The sequence below is a fragment of the Elephas maximus genome, chromosome 4, assembly GCF_024166365.1.
Source record: "Elephas maximus indicus isolate mEleMax1 chromosome 4, mEleMax1 primary haplotype, whole genome shotgun sequence".
NCBI classification, from domain to species: Eukaryota; Metazoa; Chordata; class Mammalia; order Proboscidea; family Elephantidae; genus Elephas; species Elephas maximus.
Window position 1 is genome coordinate 145,298,066 of NC_064822.1, and position 23,101 is coordinate 145,321,166.

The following is a 23,101-nucleotide window of genomic DNA, read 5'->3' on the forward strand; positions in this document are numbered from 1 at the left end:
TTAGAAATTACATAAAAATTCTTCTAGTTGACTTAAAAAATATATAGTTAATACAAATCCTTCTTTATGTCAAAATGCTGGAAAGACTGTATCAAAATGCTATCAAATCCCAACATATTAAAATCTGTATATTTGTAAAATGGCTCTGGTTTCTTTCTACCGCTTTATGTTTGGAGTCCTTAAAAATCTCAAATGTTTGTCTTTGCCCTGATTTGTTCTCTCTTTTATATGTTAGTTTTATCATTTTTTTTAATGTATTAATTTTCTCGACTGCACAATAAAAGTTGACCTATCATAGCGTTAGTGTGGCTTGTGGCTGTCACAGTTTACAAAGCATATTGAAGTTGTGACATATAATTACTGCTGGGTTTCCTGAAGTAAGTTTAAAGTTAGTTTATTTTCTCTAATGAAAGATTGAACTAAGAAGAAAAAAAAATTATAGTTTAGAGGTAGAATCTTAAAATAGTAAAATGTCTTCCCTTTAGAAGAAGAAATAAACTTGTACATGGTAATTACAGAATGAACAAACGGCTAGACATACAGGGATACGCAACTCAAACTAGAGAAGACTTTTCCAATAAATAAAATTTCCTTAAAGAAAAATGAGTTGCTTCAGAATTTAGTGTGTTTGCTATCACTAGAAATATTCAAAGAGATTGGGCACTTACTTAATGAAAACGTGTTAGAAATTTAAATTTTCATGTTTGGGTGGAAATTTCTTCTAAACTTCAAAAGATTACTTTTTTTTTAAATAGGCATTAACCTTGAGAGCATGGCCCTAGGACACCCTTTTAACTCAGTACTGAAGTCACTCCTGAGGTTCACCCGTCAGCCAAAGATTAAAAAAGATTCCAGCTCATAGCCAAAGATTAGGCCCATAAAACAAAATGAAACTAAAGGGGCACACTAACCGAGGGGCAAGGACGAGAGAGCCGGAGAGGACAGGAGAGATGATAATGGGGAAACCAAGGCTGAGGGGAGTGTTGACAGACGTGGGATTGGCAACCAATGTCACAAAACAGTAAGTGTATCGTTTAATGAGAAACTAATTTGCTCTGTAAACCTTCATCTAAAGCACAATAAAAAATAAAAATAAATAAAATGCTTTAAATTTTGATTTTTTTAAAAATGAACTATTTTTAGAGCAGTTTTAAATTTACAGAAAAATTGAGTAGAAAGTACAGAGAGTTCTCATGTACCCCCTCTCCTCCCTGCACACAACTTCTATTATTAACAGCTTGAATTAGTGTGGTAAAATTGTTACAATGGATGAACCAATACTGATACATTATTATTAACTACAAACTTTTTTATAGTTTACATAGTTACATAGGGTTCATTCTTTGTATTGTGCAGTTCTTTGAGGTTTGACAAATTCAAAACTTTATGTGTCCACCAGTACAGTATCATACAGAATAGTTTCACTGCCCTTAAAATGCCCTGTGCCCCAACTATTCATTATTCCCTGCATTCCCATGAACCCCTGGCAAACGCTGATCTTTTTTTTTTTTCTTTCTTTTTTATCGTACTTTAGATGAAGGTTTACAGAGCAAACTAGAGTCTCATTAAACAATGCACATATTGTTTTGTAATATTGATTGCCAACCACACAGCATGTCAACACTCTCCTCTTCTCAACCTTAGGTTCGCCATTATCAGCTTTCCTGTCACCTCCTGTGTCCTTGCCCCAGGGTTGGTGTGCTCATTTAGTCTTGTTTTGTTTTATGGGCCTGTCTAATATTTGGCTGAAGAGTAAACCTCAGGGGTGACTTCATTACTAAACTAAAAGGGTGTCCAGCAGCCATACTCTTGGGGTTTCTCCAGTCTCTGTCAGACCAATAAGTCTGGTCCTTTTTTTGTTTTGTTTTGTTTTTGAGTTAGAATTTTGTTCTACATTTTTCTCCAGCCCTGTCCAGGACCCTCTACTGTGATCCCTGTCAGAGCTGTCGGTGGTAGTAGCTAGGCACTATCTAGTTGCACTGGACTCGGTCTAGTCGCAGCTGTGGTAGATGTGGTCCATTAGTCCTTTGGACTAATCTTTCCCTTGTGTCTTTGATTTTCTTCATTCTCCCCTGTTCTAGATGGGGTGACACCAGTGGAGTATCTTAGATGGCCACTTACAAGCTTTTAAGACCCCAGTAGAATTACTCACCAAAGTAGAATGAGAATGTTTTCTTTATAAACTATATTATACCAACTGAGGCTAGATGTTCCCCAACACCATTGTCCTCACAGCCCTCAGCCCAGTAATTTGGTCCTTCAGGGAGTTTGGATGTGTCTTTGGAGCTTCTGTGACCTTGCCTTCATCGCGTTGTGCTGGCTTCCCCAGTATTGTGTACTGCCTTACCCTTCACCAAAGTTACCACTTATCTATTTCTATTTCATGTTTTTTTCCCTCCTGACCCCTCCCATCCCTCGTAGCGATCAAAGATTGTTTCTTTTCGTGTGTAAGTCTTTTCATGGGTTTTTATAGTAGTGGTCTCATACAATATTTATCCTTTTGCAATTGACTTATTTCATTCAGCATAATGCCCCCCGGATTCACCCATGTTGTGAAATGCTTTTCAGGTTCATCGTTGTTCTTTTTTGTTGCGTAGTATTCCATTGTGTGTATGTACCATAGTTTGTTTATCCACTCATCTGTTGATGGACATCTAGGTTGTTTCCGTCTTTTTGCAATTGTGAACAATGCTGCAGTGAACATGGGTATGCATATGTCTATTGGTGTGGCAACTCTTGTTTCTCTACGATACATTCCTAGGAGTGGGATTGCTGGATCATATGGTATTTCTATTTCTAGCTTTTTAAGGAAACGCCATATCATTTTCCAAATGGTTGTACCATTTTGCATTCTCACCAGCAGTGCATAAAAGTTCCAGTCTCCTCACATCCTCTCCAACATTTGTTATTTTCTGATTTTTTAATTTGTGCCAGTAATGCTGGAGTGAGAAGGTATCTCATTGTGGTATTGATTTCCATTTCTCTAATGGTTTTTTTTTTAATGGTTAGTGATTGCAAGCATTTACTCCTGTGTCTATTAGCCACTTGAATGTCTCCTTTGGTGAAGTGTCCGTTCCTTTCCTTTGCCCATTTTTTCATTGTGTAATTTGTCTATTTTTGCAGAGGTGTTGGATTTTTCTATAGATATTGGAGGTTAGACCTTTGTTGGATTTGTCACAGCCAAAAATTTTTTCCCAGCCCATAGGTTCTCTTTTTACTCTTTTGGTGAAGTCTATTAAAGAGCATAAGTATTTAATTTTTAGAAGATCCCAGTTACCTGGCTTATTTTCTAGAGTTTGTGTATTGTGGGTTATGGTTTATATCCTGTTAATGTGTTGATATTATTTTTTCTTCTACGATCTTTATAGTTTTTGGTTTTATATTTAGGTCTTGATCAATTTTGAATTAATTTTTGTGTATGGTGTGAGGTATGGGTCCTGTTTTATTTATTTTTTTTTGCAGATGGACATCCAGTTTTGCCAGCACCATTTGTTAAAAAGACTGTTTTTTCATAAAAGACCTATACAAAGAAAACTACAAGACACTACTGCAAGAAACCAAAAGAGACCTGTGTAAAGGTGGAAAACATACCTTGCTCATGGATAGGAAGACTCAACATTGTGAAAATGTCTACTCTACCCAGAGCGATCTCCAGATACAGTGCAGTCCTGATCCAAATTCCAATGGCTTTTTTAATGAGATGGAGAAACAAATCACGAGCTTCATATGGAAAGGGAAGAGGCCCCAGATAAGTAAACTATCACTGAAAAAGAAGAAAAAAGTGGGAGGTCTCACACTACCTGATTTTAGAACATATTATACTGCTACAGCAGTCAAAACAGCCTGGTACTTGTACAACAACAGATACAGAGACCAATGGAACAGAATTGAGAATCCAGATATAAATTCATCCACCTGTGCACAGCTGATATTTGACAAAGGCTCAAAGTCCATTAAATGGGGAAAAGACAGTCTCTTTAACAAATGGTGCTGGCATAACTGGATATCCATCTGCAAAAAAATGAAACAATACCCATACCACATACCATGCACAAAAACTAACTCAAAATGGATCAAAGACCTAAATATGGATCAAAGACCTAAATATAAAATCAAAAACAATAAAGGTTATGGAAGAAAAAATTGGGACAACATTATGAATTAATACATGGTGTAAACAGTATACGAACATTACTAACAATACCCAAACACTAGAAGAGAAACTAGATAACTGGCAGCTCCTAAAATTCAAAGTCATTCGAACACCTCACCAAAAGAGTAAAAAGACAACCTATAGACTGGGAAAAAATTTTTGGCTACGACACATCTGACCAGCATCTAATCTCTGAAACCTACAAGATACTGCAAAGCCTCAACAACAAAAAGACAAATAACCCAATTAAAAAATGGGCAAAGGATATGAACAGGCACTTCACCAAAGAAGGCAATCAGGCAGCTAACAGGTACGTGAGGAAATGCTCACTATCATTACCCATTAGAGAAATGCAAATCAAAACTACAATGAGATACCCTCTCATCCCAACAAGGCTAGCATTAAACCAAAAAACACAAAATAATAAATGTTGGAGAAGTTGTGGAGAGACTGAAACACTTATACACTGCTGGTAGGAATTTAAAATGGTACAACCACTTTGGAAGTCAATTTGGCACTTCCTTAAAAGCTAGAAACAGAATTACCATATGATCCAGCAATCCCACTCCTCGGAATATATCCTAGAGAAATAAGAACCCTCATACAAATAGAAGTATGCATACCCATGTTCATTGCAGCACTGTTTACAACTGCAAAAAGATGGAAACAACAAAAGTGCCCATCAAGGGATGACTGGATGAACAAACTATGGTATATTCACACAATGGAATATGATAAAGAACACTGATGAATCTGTGAAACATCTCATAACATGGAGGAATCTGGAAGGTATTATGTTGAGTGAAATTAGGCACAAAAGGACAAAACATTGTATATGACCCACTATTATCATTACTCAAGAAAAGGTTTAAACACAGAAGAAAACATTCTTTGGTGGCTACCAGGGTGTGGAGGGAGGGACAGGGTATTCACTAATTAGATAGTAGACAAGAATTATTTCAGGTGAAGGGAAGGACAACACACAATACAGGGCAAGTCAGCACAACTAGACTAAACCAAAAGCTAAGAAGTTTCCTGAATACAACAAAACATTTTGAGGGACAGAGTAGTGGGATAGGGGTCTGGGGACCATGGTTTCAGGAGGCTTCTAGGTCAATTGGCATAACAAAGTGTATTAAGAAAACATTCTGCATTCCACTTTGGTGACTGGTGTCTGGGGTCTTAAAAGCTAGCAAGCAGCCTTCTAAGATGCATCAATTTTGTCTCTGCTTAATCTGGAGCAAAAGAGAAGGAAGAACACCAAAGATGCAACAAAAATATGAGCCCAAGAGACAGAAAGGGCCACATAAGCCAGAGACTCCATCAGCCTGAGAATGGAAGAACTAGATGGAGCCCAGCTGCCACAAATGACTGTCCTGACAGGGAACACAACATAGAATCCCTGATGCAGCAGGAGAAAAGTGGAATGCAGACTTCAAATTCTCATAAAAAGACCAGACTTAATAACCTGACTGAGACTGGAGGGACCCCAGAAGACATGGACACCCAGACTCCCTGTTAGCCCCAAACTAAAACCATTCCTGAAGCCAAATCTTCAGACAAAGATTAGACTGGACTATAAGACACAAAATGATACTGGTGAGGAGTGTGCTTCTTAGCCCAAGTAGACACATGAGACTATGTGGGCAGCTCCTGTCTGGAGGGGAGATGAGAAGGCAGAGGGGGACAGGAGCTGGTTGAATAGAGATGGGATATACAAGGTAGAGAGGAGGAATGTGCTGTCACTATAAGGAGAGCAACTAAGGCCACATAACAATGTGTGTATAAGTGTTTGTATGAGAAACTGACTTGAATTGTGAACTTTTGCTTAAAGCACAATAAAAAAATTAAAATTAAATTAAAAAACGCACATAGCAATTCTCTATGTGAGCTTCCTTGCATTAAATAAAATTTCACTAGAAAAAAAAAAGACTGTCTTTTCCCCATTTGATGGACTTTGGGCCCTTGTTGAAGATCAGGTGACCATAGGTGGATGGATTTATATCTGGGTTCTCAATTCTGTTCCATTGGTCAATGTATCTGCCATTGTACAAATACCAGGCTGTTCTCACTACCATAGCTGTATAGTAGGTTCTGAGGTCAGGTAGTGCAGTCCTCCTACTTTATTCTTCTTCTTCAATAGTGCTTTACTTATCTGAGGCTTCTTCCCTTTCCACATAAAGATGATTAGTTTTTCTGTCTCTTTAAACAATGCTGTTGGTATTTAGATGGGGATTGCATTGTATTTGTAGATTGCTTTTGGTAGAGTTGACATTTTCACAATGTTGAGTCTACCTATCCATGAGCATGGTATGTTTTTCCATTTGTGTAGATCTCTTTTGGTTCCTTGCGGTAGTGTTTTGTAGTTTTCTTTGTATAGGTCTTTTACCTCCCTGGTTAGATTTATTCCTAAGCTTTTTTTTTTTTTTTTTTTTTAGGGGCTACTATAAATGACATTTTTTTCCTGATTTCCTTTTTGTCTTTCTCTTTATTGGTGTATAGGAATCCAACTGATTTTTGTGTGTTTATCTTATATCCTGCTACCCTGCTGAATCTTTCTGTTAGTTCCAGTAATTTTCTCGTGAAGTCTTTCGGGTTTTCTATGTATATAATGTCATATCATCTGCAAATAGGGACAGTTTTACTTCTTCATTGCCAATTTGGATGCCCTTTATTTCTTTTTCTTGCGTTATTGCTCTAGCTAGGACTTCTAGCACAACGTTAAACAAGAATATCCTTGTCTTGTTCCTGTTCTCAAAGGGAATGTTTTAGGCTCTCTCCATTGAGAATGATGTTGGCATGCAACAACTGATCTTTTTACTGTCTGTATAGTTTTGCCTTTTCCAGAATGTCATATAGTTGGAATCATACAGTATGTAGCTTTTTCATACTGTGTTCTTTCACTTAGCAATGTGCATTTAAGTTTTCCCTATGTCTTTTCTTGGCTTGAGAGCTCATTTCTTTTTATTGTTGAATAATACTGCACCTGTACGCAATTCATAATTGCCAAAGTTTGGAAGGAAACAAGAAGTTCTTTAATAAGCCAATGGATAAACAAGCTGTGCCCTGGGGTTGCAGCAAATAAGAGCTACAGCTGCTAACCAAAAGTGGGCAGTTCAAATTCATCAGCCTCTCCTTGGAAACCCTACAGGACAGTTCTATTCTTTCCTATAGGTTTGCTACGGGTTGGAATCAACTCAACAGCAATGGGTTTGGTTTTTTGGTTTTTGAGGTACTTTACCTCCAGCCAGCTGAATGGGAAAGAAAGAGTGGGGAAGGCTCCCCTAGTTTTTAAGCACCTTGTCCTGAAAGTCACACATTTACTTTGGCTCATATTCCGTTGGTGAAAACTAGTCATATGACTGCACATAGATTGAGGGAGAAAGGGAAGCAGAAACTTTGATGCAGTGAGTTTTCTTTTCCACTGTCCATCCCTCTGACCACTAACCATTTGTATATATCCTTCTTCTTACACTTACAAACTCATTACCTCTATAAGGGAGTGGACTCAAAGTTACATCCAGCAACTCCATTCAACTCAAGGATATCTAGGTGATATGCAGTCCTCTCCAGTGGGTCTGGATGTGACTCATAGCCCAGAGACCACATTTTGTTTGCCGAAATAGATTTCATCATTGGTCCAATTCTTTACCACTCAGTATGTCCATGTCCTTTGCTTTGTAACTTTGCAGTGTCCGCTCACCGTGGATAAATGGATAAGTGTCTCACCCTTTCACTCTGGGCTCAGCCACGTGACTTAGTTTGGCCAATGGGAAGTTAGCAGACAAGATGTAAACAGAAACTTGAAAAGCACTTGTACAAAGCAAACTTGACTTCTCTTTTGCACTCTACCATCAACATGAGAACATACACAAGGCAATCCTACAGAAGAATAAAATACTGTCAGTTGCCCCAACTAAGGCACCCTAGCCAGCCAGTCTCCAGATACATGACTGAGTTAAATCAAAACTGAGCCGCTTGGCTAAACTCCAGCTAACCCTAGTTGCATGATCAATAAACACTTAGTGGTGTATGGTACTGAGGTCTTTGTAATTATTTGTTATGCAATACTGTTATGGTAACAGATAACTGATACATTTCTTAACTAGACTATCAATGACTAGTGAACAGGAGCTCATTTATTTTTCCTCTATATCCTGTTTACCTGTTGCCGTCAAGTTGATTCTGACTCACAGCGTCCCTACATAGTTTGCATAATATCTAAAACTGTTTCCTGTAATTAGGAATCAAATTTTTATTAAGCTCAATTTAATATACAGCGAGACTTAGCTAGAGAAAATGTTCTACATAGTGTCAAAACAAAAAAATGAATGATTTTGTATATACTTACAGCACTTTTAACTTATCCACTAATATCACTTTCACTTATGACTTTCAAATCTCCTTTCATTTAATTTTTATAGCAACCCCGAAGAACTTAAAACAGATATTAATTAAAAAATTACTGATTATCAAATCACAGTAACTGAGTGGCTTGCAATGATTATAACTGGGTAATGACTGAACAAGAGCAAATACACTGGAATCCATATCTCCCAACTTCCAAAATCTACTCCCATTGTTGAATAGACCTTCATCAGAGAATTAAGGAACCTAACTATTTTTCCACTGGTCATAACACTCTTAATCATTAGTGGATGTTTTCAAGGCTGAGGTTCCTCTTTCAGAAACCCCTGATCCTAACTTATGCCTTTTCTCTCTAGTGGCACACTTGCACGCATATTTTCTACTTAGATGAGCTGTAGAACTGACCGGTAAACAAGGATTTGATACAAAGGGATTTGGGTGTATGCCAGAGTTTCTTAACCTCAGCACTACGGATATTTTGGGCAGAATAATTCTTTGTCACGGGTAGCTGTCCTATTCATTGTACAATATTTTGCTGCGGCCTTGGTTTGTACTCACTAGATGCCATGTAGCATCCCCTCAGGTGTGACAGCCAGTAATGTCTCCAAATATTATCAAATATCCTTGAGTGAACAAAGAACTCTCCTCTCCCATTGAGAAACACTGGTGTAAACATTCATTGCAGGCAGGAGTTTGCATGAATGTCAGATTCCTAGATATGAGAGCTGAAACCTAAGGGATGAGTTGGTGCGAATTTTTCATTTTATAAAGGACACTGCACCCAGAGGGTTATACAACGCCACAGGGCTAGTTAATGCCATGTGTCTTGGGCATAATTAAATCATTTCATAGTCTATTTATCTGACCTTTTACTCTGCAAGTGTAGTTGTGGGATTTTGGATAGTCCATTCAGCTTCTAATTCTGTTATGTGTTTGAGTAATGCCTTATTAGCACGCCTTTGTGTGTCTAAAGAAGCAGATCTTACCCAGATATGGCTACGGATATATTCTTAACTGTTTGCTCTTTTCTGCCTCTGTAACTTACCCACAAACTTCCCCATCTTTGCCACTATCCTCAAGGCTAGGCCATGCTGAAAATCTTTTTTCTGTCTTTCCTTTCAGGTTTATGCTTTTAGGTTCAGCTTTCAAGCTCTTTCCAAGATCATGATTTTTCTGAGTCTAGTTATTGTCTTTTTTTTTTTTTTTTCCCGTGCTCAGGACTTCTCCAAAAACATTCTTCACCTTTCTATAATTTTAGCCCTTTAGGTATCAACCGCCTAGATGCAAGACCTCCTCACCCCAAGAGCTCCACAACACAAAATGGATGTATCTCCTTTTCATTACTCTCTCCCTCTCAAATACTCATTCACATACCCATGAGTTATCTTAAAAGACATTTTGCAAGACAAATTATCAATTTCTTCTTAATTTACCATTGTTATCTCTTCAAACAGATGATACCTATGTGTTATATTTCAGCACGCCAGCCTTTTAGCCTCACTCTCCACATGGAATAGCCCCTCAGTTTCATCATTGCTTCAGGCCAAATGGTATATTTAGCAACTACCTTCCTTTCTCTGGAACATGTAAAGTGAACAAAACAAAACTGCTCTATATCAAAATATATTAACAAGGTTCAGTGCTTTGGGAATGCTGTTATATGAAATTGGTAGAGAATAAATTATTTGATAAGGGCACTAAACTATAATGAAAAGTCCATAATTAAAAAACTTGCCATCCTGGTATCCAAGGAGAAAAGCATAATCTATTTATATTCATAGAATTGACTCCTTTCATTACAGCCTATCAAAAATATAATCCGGTTCTAAATCATTATGTATTAACCTGCTGTAAAGATCTGCTATTCTTTGGAGTAAAGAGAACAATAGCATTCTGTAGAGCACTCAAGAGGCATTGGAAGCTGTGTTCTTTTCATTTACTTGAGAAGTGGTTATTCATTTGTTTTTAAAATTAACTTATCTTATTTAAGAAAATGATTGGGGTAGGAAGAGATTTGGGAAAGAATGAAATTTAAGTCAGAACAAATAAAAAGTAAAATAATTATAAGAGAGGATACAACTGATCCTGCCATAGATAGCAAGCACTGAGCAGCTTCTACTCCAGAAGGTACATAAAAAAGGAGGCGAATCCAGGATCTATAAAAATGAGACGGAAGGGCATGGATATGTTGTGCAGTCTGAGTGTCTGGTTAATGTGAATATATGTTAATAAACAGCACTTGGAAAAATTCGAAGTGTTAATTCTTGGCTCTGATTCCAAGTTATATACTTCATATGGTTGCTTGATTGCAGGAAAAGTAATTTCCAAGCTTGAGGTTACATTTCGTTGTTTTATGGATTGAAAAAAAAAAAAAAGGTTTTCTACTTAGCATATAAGCAACTCATTTTTAATAAGAGTTTCTTTTTTAAAATTTTGCTTTTAGATACATGTTTTTAAGACATTTAATAATGAGGATTTTTATTTTAAGTGGACATAGTGTCTGGGTCTAGGGAACACAAAGTAAAGAGGAAAGTAATCAAGTGAATTTAGGTTACAGTTGTACGTTTGTACAGGAAAGTTGGTTTCATAAAATTTAATTACTCTAGTTTGGCTGAATTTCTCTTAAACAGGGTGATCAAATATTATAATTCAATAATCATTCCTTATTTTTACTTTTAGATGTTGGCAAAAGGAAACGTAGGGAAGATGCATAGGTAAGAACCTGAGCAAGCCTCTGATTCCTTACCCTTAGTGACTGTTTTCTAGCAGGAAGATGAATCGGCTACCCACTGCCACAACAGCGACACATAAAACACAACCACAACATGTCCGTGGAACCTACAATGATAAACATTTATTTTTATTTATGAATACAGGGGTTGGCTGTTTGGTTCTGCTGATCTGACCTGGGCTCAGCTAATCTCAACTGAGCTTGATTCTGCAACCAGTTGAAAGGCCAGTCAATGGCTGGCTGGTCTAGAACAGACTCCACTCAGAACTGGAACTCTTTCACTAGGATACATTCTTTTGGCCAAAACAAGTCACAAGACTAGCCCAGAGTCAAAGGTCAAAGGCTGGGAAACAGACACTAGATCTTAATGTAAGCAACTGGAAAGTCACATCTCAAAGGGCGTAGACATAGCGAAGGGTGGAGATTGGGATATTTTTTGCAATAAATCCACCACTGTGGGTTTAGGGTCAAAAACCTTGGTGGCAGTGGGAACTGGGGACTATATCATAAAGCCACATTTTCATAGCAAGCACCTTGTTTTTGTGTAGATTGTATGTTTATTAAGGGAGGTCTGATACGACTTTGTTTTTGGTGCTTTCACTATTTTATACCTTAAATCATAGAGAAAAAATTGGTTACACAAGTTCAGGTTTTTGATATATTTTAATGATCCAGAACTTGATTTATCTGCATAGAATTCCCCACTGATCATCAATCTAGTATTTTTAAATCTTCCTTTCGTTTTCTTCTGTGTATGTAAAAGTGAGGGAGGTTTTTTTTTTTTTAAACTTCCCATGGAGATTGTTACTAGTATTCCTACTATACTTACGTATATGTACTTTCCCTACCATTAGTCCCCCCCCCGCCCCTTTTTTTTTCTCTTAAGCATACGTTTCTCCGTCTTCTAACAGCAGCACGCTGATTTTTCTTTGGGGAATTTTCTCCTTCTTTTTATGAAGTCTGGTTAGAGCTATCAAGATATGGGAACATAAATCAAACTAGGCCAATGTCCCTCTCTGGCCAGGGAATTTTCATGCTTGGTTGTCTGGCTTCTCCTTTAATTCCAAGAAGTTTCTTTTTACAAGTTATCCAGAGCTTTTTTTGTTGCTTATGATCAGAGGACACTAAAAAATGTATCCCTTGAATTTTACTACATGTATACTTTTTCTTACCTGCAAAAAGTTAGAGGCTATCACTGTCACTCCAGGTTCTTATTTAAGGATTTTAACTTAGGTATTTTTACCTTAAAGAAAAAAAAAGGCAGAAAGGTGTTAAACATTTGATACATGACCAGCCATAGGAGGTTTTCATAGCAGACTATATGGTATTTGTTCATGTTTATTGATACTAGAAAGAGTCCAGAAACAGCAGAAAGGGTGTGATCTTTGAAGTTACACAAATCTGGGGTTCAAATTCTATGTTGTCTGCTTAGTAGCTCATAGTCTTGGGGTGAGCACTCAGTTTCTTAGCCTTAAAATGTGATTTATAATATTTTATTGTACTGATCCTAGTGAGAATTAGACATAATATATAAAGTTCTTGCCACATGGTAGATGCTCAATAATTTATAAGTATTAGTATTATATCTATTATATCCGACCATGTAGAGTGAATATTACCTCTTTGAAACTATGAGTAAGAAAATCTGGTTTTATTTCTAGAGAGCTGGAAGTGGTAATTAAACATTATTTGTATATAAAACATACAAAATGTAAGTATTCTGTCTTAATTTAGTGTATCTATTATATGTTATTGTTTTATTTTGGTAAATGTAAAAATAAATAAGCATTTTTAAAGACCTTCGTATATTCACATGCAATCTCCCAAGATTCCCCCCTTCTCCTTCTATTCAATGTCTTAAAATCTTAGATCCCTTAATTCTACAAGAGGTGTTTTCAGAAACACAACTCCTACGTACGATGGAAAATAATTTGCTAGTTTTAGATTCCTGAACAAAATGTAATCTTTTTGAAACTCACCTGTAATAATAAGGACTATCATACATCAGAGTCTATGCTTAGCATTTTTATATATACATACTCTAATCTTCATAACCAATCTGGAAGGTAATTATCATCATTTTCTTTTTTGTGATGTCAATTGCTGACTCCCAAGAAAGACCTCCAGAAAAATCTGTTCATTCAATAATGCTAAATTAAGTAGACTTACAGGGGAGAACATCATTTTGACGTAATCTTAGTACCATCTTCAAAATGTGAAGAAGAGGACCTGGAAGGATATTTATAGGGTTTGGGGTCTGACTTTCAGTGGTTTAATTTGGTCTTTTATGGCAGAAAACTTATTGAGACTGCGTAAAGTTTGTAACATAATAGTTTAAGATTGGTGGACAGAGCAAAGTGAAGGTTTTAAAGGTTAATTTTTTTTTTCAGATAAATGAGTTGTTCACCCAGATGAATAACCTATTGTTCTGATAGAAGAATTTTGACTAGATTGAGCAAACTGTTTTGCCCAGAAAAGTTAGATTGCAAGAATTTCCTGAAGCAAAAAGTGAAGTTATACATTAGTTTAGATTTTTATCTTCCTGGACAAGAATTACTTAAACAGTTAAGTCATATTGACATACATGGTCTCAGTTCTTAAAAATGAGGAAATTGAAGGTTTATGAAATAAAGTAATTTTCCAAAGACTATACTTGGAACTCTGTAGTTCCAAAATCCTAGCTTGTTGCACAGGACCAGGCTTTCTCTCCAAATATCTTTATATGGCCCCACAGCTTAAATAGCAAAACTAAGATTGCCTTCATCAACATAACTGTATTATTTTTTTCCAGCAATATAAGGCTGTAAATCAGTAAATTACTTCATTGTTTGCTTTAAGAACTTTTTGAAAATCTATTCATCTGATCTGATTTAGCCCAGGAGTTTGTGTTCAGAGTTCCCACATCACTTAATCTCTTTTGTTCTAATATCCTTACCCAGTTTACTACTTCCATGTATCTTGCGTGCACCTGTTCAAAACTCCCTAATACTGATGTTACCATTTCTGCTTCTTAGACTCTTTATAAGAGGAACTTCTGCCTAGAAATCTAAGCAAAGATTTTTTTTTCTTTGATTTCCCTAATCACCCTCTTTCTAGCAAGCCATCTAAGTAGATCAGGTGTGACTTTTCATAGTCTGTAGTTAACAAGTTAACAATTTCTTTGCTTTTTTATATTACGTTATTTATGTCTCTTACATCTGACTGTGAAGAAAATGAAAATCCTCACAACTGGACCTACAAACCACATCATAATAAATAGTAAAGAAATTGAAATTGTCAAAGATTTCATTCTACTTGGATCAACAATCGATGCCCATGAAAGCAGCAGTCAAGGAATTAAATGATGTATTGCATTGAGCATATCTGCTGCAAAGAATTCTTTAAAATCTTTAAAGAATAAAGATGTCACTTTGATGATTAAAGTTCGCCTGACTCAAGCCATGGTATTTTCAATCACCGCATATGCATATGAAAGTTGGACAATGAAAAACGAAGAATGAAGAACTGACAAGTTCAAATTGTGGCGTTAGTGACGAATATTGAATATGCCATGGACTGCCAGAAAATGACTAAAGTGGTCTTGGGGAAAGTACGGCCAGAATGTTCTTTAGAAGCAAGGACGGTGAGGCTTCATCTTGCTTAATTTGGACACATCATCAGGAGGGACCAATTGCTGGAGAAGGACATTAGGCTTGGTAAAGTAGAGGATCAGTGAAAAAAAGGGAGAATCTCAATGAGATAGATTGATACAGTGGCTACAACAACAGGCTCAAACCTAGCAAAAGTTGTGAGAATGGCACAGGACCGGGCAGTGTTTCATCCTACTGTACATGGGATCACTGTGAGTCAGAGCACCTAACAACAGTTTATCTCTCCAAATCTATTTGAACTCTTTAGCTTCTAAAAGTCAGTCTTCCTAACTAGAGCATTCCAATAACTTCCTTCATAAAAGTAAATTGAGAGTTTCTAAATCTCTTAATTGAAAAATAATCTGTACATGAGGAAGGCTACTAGAACTCCTAGAGTCAATCTTTGATTCAGCTTCCTCTTGAATGCCACAACAGATAATTGAGCCACCACCAAGATGACCTCAGGGAATACTGCTTGAACTTTGTTGGATTATTCTCACTATTCCTTACTTATTGTTAGCCAGAGACAGAAGAAATGGTGCTATAGTTTGTGTTCCATGGAGGACTCCTGACAAAGTGAGTTAACAGTGGCTGTAATGCAGTTCCTGCTCCACTGGCCAAGCCCTGCCTGCCCAGAAAGGAGCCTTTTTATAATTTGCACAAAGGCAGCATATAAATTAGTGAGGCTCACCTGGGCTTACATATTTGCAAAAGACTTTACTAATGGGATAACCAAAGGGAAATGTCAGAGAAGTTACATGAATAATCCAGTGCATAAATATATCTCCTACTTGGACTCTCCTCACATGCACCTCCTTATAGATCTCTGGGTTTAGATCCCTGAACAGAGACCACTTGCTCCTACAGGAGAACGTTTCAAATTCTTCTACTTTACTTTTGGGCACATAAAATGAGCATAATAAGGATGTAAAGACTCCATGAGAAGTGTGTATAGAGTTTGTAGTACTATGCCTGGCACATAGTAAGGACTCAGTATTGGTAGCCATTGTTACAGGTCATTAGCCTTTAATTTTTCTTTCCCCCATCAGCATTCCAAACCCCATATCCAAACTCACCAATGAAAGAATTAGGTTTTGAACACTAAATCGTATTTGTAGGTCTTTAATTTGAATCCTAATGCCAAGAAATAAACATATATCTTTCTGCTAAGAAAATAATACATAAATGACATTTACAAAATATTTATGGAATATACATTAAGGTGCATTTTCACATTTAATTATATTAGAGGATAAAAAAAATGCTTCCTAGGTCTACATGCTATTCAAATGCCTGTCTTATACCAAATCAAAGTTTTATGCATGATAGATTTTTATTTTAAAAAAGAAAGTTCTTAGCTGTATAACTTTACTCCGTACACCTGCCAGTTGTAATCTGTCAGGAATAAGGGTGCCTGGTCAGTTACCACCAAAGAATTCAGGCTTTCTTAGAAAATATCCCTGTCTCCTTTAACTTAGAGAGGGAAACAATCCTCCCAGTCATGTCTCCAGCCTAGAACTGATTTTATTCTCTTGCTTGCAAGGGCTGATAACATCTTGCGATTACATTTGCTTGTTAGTGCAGCCTTTTACAAAGAACTAAAGTGTGCCACTGAGTGTCATTTAGACTCAGTCAAGCTGGATTTATATAAAGTAGAACGTGTTGGAAATAAGAACTGAGTGGTATTTTTAGATCTTTTTAAATTCACAAAGCTTTATGCCACCATTAGCACATTCATTAAAGTAGCATTCAATTATGAGATGAGTCTTTATGCATATATAATGTGTCAAATTAAGAGAGGAAAATAACTTTAAGCCTTCTTATTTTAACTGCCTTTGCATTTCACAGCTTTTGGACAAATAATTCTTAATTTTTCAATTAATTTTTTTATTAAGGACCTGCTGTAGGAATGGCAATTCACAGAGCACTTTGAGAGAGATTAATAGAGATTAGTCTAAAGTGGTAAAGATGTCCTCTAGAGGTCATTGTTCTCCTGTTCCACACTGAAACAAGCCTAGACGCCCTCCTTTTCCTGAGCTCCATTATCTACCACGTGCTAGACAAGGAATCACAAACTCAAAATCCTAGGGAGACCAGACAGGTAAATAAACAAGTATGCTCAGCGTAAACTAATAGAGGTGTGGGGAATGGAAAACAGGGACCAGTATGACTCAACTAGATGGAGTATTTGCTAGGTAGTACAGCCAGTTGTTGGCATGCTAAGTCCAAGGCTGGCAGATTTTCAGGTTTTTTAAAAGTACCCATATTTATAGACTTTTTTCTTCAATTTTTAAATGTTAGCTACCAATTCAAATTAAAAGAAAAATATATATTGTATATCTGTTCTGTGTAGACAAAAAGAAACTGGCTATTAGCCAGAACTGGCCCATAGCCCACCAGGTACAAATGATATTTGAAAACAACCATTAGGAATACCAGCAGGAAAAAAAAAAGTCAGTAATTCTTTGGTTGTAAGTGACAGAAAATTCAACTCCAATTGGCTTTTGAAATGGGGAGAGTGTTTACTGTCCCATGTAAAATTCTAGATGTAAGTCATATATAAATCTGAATTTGGAAGGGCTGGATCTAGCAGCTCAAATGATATCAACATCATTTCTCTCCATTCCTTCTCTCAGCCTTCCAAAGTGTCAACTTTAGCCTCAGGTTTTACATAGTGGTACACAGCAAATTCATGCTTGTCCATTACAGTTGAAAGGTAACTGCAGCCATTCCAGACTTCACATCTTCACAATGTATCTACTAATGGAAGAAAGAAGTTCTTTAGTTTCTGCAGAAGAGAGACTAGATTTCTCTTTCCAAAAAAGGCAGAAAGTATCTCCTTGTATCTCACTAGTTCCAGTGGGGTTGAAGTCCCTGCCCTAGACCACTATGGCCAGGGAATGGAATCACCATTCAACTTAAACTATTCAGAGTTTCAGGGACTCTCCTGGAACAATCCCACCCAATAACATAGCTGAGAATGGGAGAAGGTAAGGTCACAACAGATTCATTTGGGGATTATTGTCTTGTAGTTGTTATTTTAGGTGCCACTGATTCAGTTCCAACTCATAGCGACCCTGTGTTCAAAGGAAGGAAACACTGCCTGGTCCTGCAGCATCCTCACAATCGTTGTTATACTTGAGCCCATTGTTGTAGCCACTGTGTCAATCCATCTTTTTGAGAGTCTTCGTCTTTTTCACTGACCCTCTACTTTACCAAGCATGAGGTCCTTCTCCAGGGACTGGTCCCTCCTGATAATATTTCCAAAGTATGTGAGATGAAGTTGTGACATCCCTGCTTCTAAGGAGCATTCTGGCTGTACTTCCAAGATAGATTTGTTCATTTTTCTGGCAGTCTGTGGTATATTCAACATTTTTCACCAACACTGTAAGTCAAAGGTATCAATTTTTCTTCATTCTTCCTTATTCACTGTCCAGCTTTCACATGCATATGAGGTAATTGAAAACACCATGGCTTGGGTCAGGCACCCCTTAGTCCTTAAAGTGACATCTTTTCTTTTTAACACTTTAAAGAGATCTTTTGCAGCAGATTTGCCCAATGCAATGGGTCATTTGACTTCTTAACTGCTACTTCCATGGGCATTGATTGTGGATCCAAGTAAAACTATTGCCTTAGAGAAAGGGAAATAAACTCTGATAAAGGGTTAACCTAACCACAGCAGGCTATAACCACAAAAGGCCAACTTATTTGTAAGAATCTGTAAGCTTAAAACAATAAGAAACTACATCAAAGGGTAGAAGAAAATGCTCTAGCCAGGTTAATGGATTGTGGATATGTGTACTAAAACTAAATAACAATTTACCCCAGGAAGCAGGTTAAGCTCAATCCAATATCACACATAGCCCACATAACAAAAGAACGAACAAACAAAAACATCATATGATAGGCCTAGGACCTCTGAGGCAAGAGAACAAATTGTTAGAAAAGAAAAACAAGAAAAGGTCACCCAATCATGATTTTAATTCTTCATCTTTACTGTAACCAACCATAATCTGTAAGTAAGTAACTCATAGGTACATGTTCCCAAAATTGTAAAGGGCATGTTGAGAGGCCCTTCCTCATAATGAATCAATACCTATCAAAATTGTGTAAAAAGCACTTACAGATTGTACTTCTTTGGATTTTGGTCTGTTCATAGCCTGAGTGCTCTCAGCCAATTCCCCATTTTTGTTTTCTGGTATGTCACAATAAAAATCTCTTTGTTGCAGAAGGCTTTGGTGAAAGTTGCTTCAGTACCATAACTCAGAGCCACAAACAATAAAAGTCCACCAAAAAGCCAAACCAAAACTGTTGCCCTCAAGTCAATTCTAACTTGTGGCAACTCCATGTGTTATAAAGTAGAACTGCTCCATAGAGTTTTCTTGGCTCTAATCTTTAAGGAAGCAGGTCTCCAGGCCTCTTTCACAGTGGTGTTGGGTGGGTTTGAATTGCCAACCTTTCAGTTAGTAGTCAAGCACAAACTTTTTGCCCCTGTCCCCGCCCTACCAAGGTCTTTTAGATGTCCACCAGGGCAGTGGAAACTGAAAATTAGGAGAAATGAAAACTAAGAAAAGGTAATGTCAATAAATGAAAATTTCAGTGAGGATGGTTTTAAACAAAGGTACTTGCTGCAGGGATATAAGAACAGAAAATATCCATTGTAAAAGCACCAGGAAAAAATATAGGAAAATTTTAATTTTTATGATCTTAAAGTGGGTAAGGTCTTTCTAGTCAAAATAAAAAACTCAGAAGCCATAAAGGGGCAGCTGAATAAGTTTGGCTGTGCAAAATTTAAAAATTTTGCATGTCCACAACAACATAATTTTATTAAAAATAAAACTGATAAACTGGTAACATTTTAGTAACAGATATGATGCATACACACAAAATAAAATTCTTAATATTTAAAAAGTTCTTAAAAAGAAAGATACTAAATCCAATAGGAACCTGAGCAAAAGTTATTACCATATTTTTACACAAATAACGCAGGCCTTCTGCATTTGTTTCAGGGTGTGGCTGACAAACAAATGCAGTGGGTTCACATTATTTGCATAAAAATACAGTAATAGGATAAAAATGGCTTAAAAATATGAAAAGATGCTTAGCTTCAGTTATAACCAAAGAAACGCAAGTGAAAAGAAGCCAGCATTTTTTATATATCAGATTAACGAAGATCAAACAATTTGGTGTTATGTAGTGTGCTAAATGTGTGTGGAAATAGATATTTTCATTCACCATTAGTGGGAGTATAAGTTGGTGCAACATCTTTAAAGGACAAGCAATATGACTTCAAGGATTGTTACTAGTCAATGTTCTTCAGCCAAAGACAACCAGGAACACACCTACACACCTGTAGTTGAACTAGTTGGATTTATTACTCATTATGGTAAAGGAAAATGTGTACCATGGGTGTGTCTCAGTAAAAGGATGTCCTTTCTAACTCCTTTCAGGGCCTGGTTACCCAATAAGAAGGTACACCTGGGCCCAATTGTGACCTCCTACCAATCTGCAGTGCACTATTTCACCTGTCAACCACTAAGTCAAAGGCGTGGTGAAACCCAAGTGAAATTGCTCATCACAGATTAGCAAGTAATTGTAATTAGCAAGCAAATACAATCAAGCCCACATATATATTCCTCAATGCACACCAGTGCATACCATGTTTATCGTTAATCCTCCTCTGCTCCCTATTATGGGATTTGTGCTTTGGACGATTTGGGGGAGACTCCAAGGAAGCAGGACTTTGCTCTGGATTGGAAGCTGTCAGAAAATCGGTACAATTCTATGATTATATGTTTCAGTTAATCTTATCTACAGGGAGGGCAGTGTAGAATGAGGCTACAGCTATAACTAATAAAGAAACAGTAGTCATATTCAGCGTGAGGGGGGGGAGTTTGGTGTTGGTGGTTTGTACGGTGACCTTGTTGTGACTGTGGTTAGACAAAATGATGAAGTGGTCTTGTTTTACCTGGCTTTATCATAGTAACAGAGTGATCTTGTCTGATGTTGGTGTTTTCTGAGATTGTTTACATCCAACGGGAGACCAGTATGGCCAAGCTGTGAGTGCCAGGCCAGCTTCAAACAACATTGAAGCTGATCGGTTTCAGCTTGTTCTCAGATGTCAGGGCTGGTTTTCTTTCTCATATCTTAATGATATACTCCCATATATGGGAAGGGATATATGTACAAAGATGTTCAATATTGCAATATTTGTAGTGCCCACATTCTGTAGGATAATGGGAGTTCATAAAGGCCAGACCTCTCCAGCACCATCATGATTACCACGATCCCTTAGCTCTCACTGTGAATTAAGGTTTGCAATGCTTCCTCCCAGTTCTGTCTGCTAACAATGAAATGTCCTGATGAGTTACCAGTGAGTACCTGTTGGTGTGTTGGGTGTTTTTTCAGTTCTTCGGGCCATCAGAACCTTTTTTGCCTTCCTTCTGCTTGCTCTCACTCATTGCTGATACAATGTGGTTCTTCTTGTTGGTAGTAGTTTGTCCTCACCCACTCATATTTTGGAGTTTATAGTTTTAGTTTAGCGGTAGATGTTGCCCACTGTTTTAGATTTTGCTATTCTGATTCCTGTACTTACTTACATGAGGAAATTAAAAAACTCTGTCACCATGTTCCCAGTATTGTCCAACTCTAAGTGTTTCAAAATGTATTCTCTTGGTTTCTTATTTTTTATACAGTTTTATATTTTATTAATATATATACTTTATATATAATCATATATTTATATAAGTTTATATATATATAGATATAAAATGACAATGTGCCTGTTCTCAAATAGCTTATATTGTCAATGTAGGAAGAAATACTAAGGTCAATGTAACCATATACCACAAGATAATAAGGTTAGAGTTGTGTGACATGCTGAATGGAAAAAAATTCAGTGTAAATTTATGAGCTTAAAAAGTCAAAAACTCTAACTTTGTAGCTATTGTAAGTGATCAAAATGCATTATAACCTGCTAACATCCGTATTTTGGTCTCCAATCTACACAGACACGTGCACAAACACACACATAAGTGTGCATATACACTTGCAAACACATACAATCAGGAATCCTTGAAAGGTAGGTGATTCCAAATTTTAGGGCAGAAAAAAAATTAGAATAGACCTGAAACATCTCTTTGTTGCTTTTTTTTTTTTTAAGCAACACCACAGAGGTGTTGCTTAATGCAAGGATGCTTTAAAAATGTCACTAGAAATGCTGACAAGAAGGATACAAATTACAGAGGCTTTTATTGTTCAAAATCATACATTTTCAGCATTAAAATAAGATTAATGATAATTTTTATGGTAACTATAGTAAACTAAACAGTTTAGGAAAGGCTATGAAAAAAAAAAGTTGCCATTGAGTAGATTCCAACTCATGGCACCCCCATATGTATCAGAGCACAACTGTGTTCCAATGGCTGATGTTTTTAAAATGGATCTCCAGACCTTTCTTCAGAGGTGCCTCTGGGTGGACTTGAACCTGGTTAGCAACCAAGTATGTTGACCATTTTTACCACTCAGGGACTCATAAGAAAGGCTATAAATTTCTAATAATACTCCAAGAAAGGTTTTTATAAGGTTACCAGAAGATATTAAAATACACAAGGAGAATAAATAGAATATGCTTAATATTTTATTGATTTAAATATATAAGGAAGCATTGATATATAAAAGTATTAATTAAATATCTGCTTGTAAAGTACGTACTTTTTCTCTTTAATCAACAAAGAGTACATAAGGAAGTCAAGCTGTCCCAGAAAAAGGAGTCTCTGTAGCAAGAAAAGGAGAGCCTGATCAGCACGTAATTAATCATATTCAAAGAGTGTCTATAGTTAGTCAGCTTCAGTGGTCACACACAATAGGCAAGTATAAAGAGGGTTCAACAAGGTGTCCTGAAATGATAAATTAACCCAATGTACAAAAGAGTAGAGCTGACTATGCAGACACATTCCCTCATCTCCTAGGAGTTGACAATTCTGGATGGTCCAACTAATTATAATAAAATAATAATAAGGAAAGTATACGATTTTAATAGTACTAACAAATCACATTACAAGCAAACCCATTGCCGTCAAGTCGATTACGACTCATAGCGACCCTACAGGACAGAGTAGAGCTGCCCCATAGAGTTTCCAAGGAAGCACCTGGTGGATTTGAACTGCCGACCTTTTGGTTAGCAGCTGTAGCACTTAACCACTATGCCACCAGGGTGTT

The 23,101-nt window shown here is 36.8% G+C and overlaps 1 protein-coding gene across 5 annotated transcripts in view; it reads left to right on the forward strand.

The window, feature by feature from the left end:
* METTL25 (methyltransferase like 25) overlaps positions 1–23,101 on the forward strand; it is a 345,627-nt gene that overhangs the window by 201,038 nt on the left and 121,488 nt on the right. For 3 of the 5 annotated variants that reach the window (XM_049883966.1, XM_049883971.1, XM_049883969.1), the window contains exon 12: positions 11,201–11,235. The exons of the other annotated variants lie outside the window; for them this stretch is intronic. In XM_049883966.1, the coding sequence (XP_049739923.1) occupies positions 11,201–11,235 (35 nt within the window). The remainder of the gene's footprint in view (positions 1–11,200; positions 11,236–23,101) is intronic. 5 annotated transcript variants of the gene reach the window in all.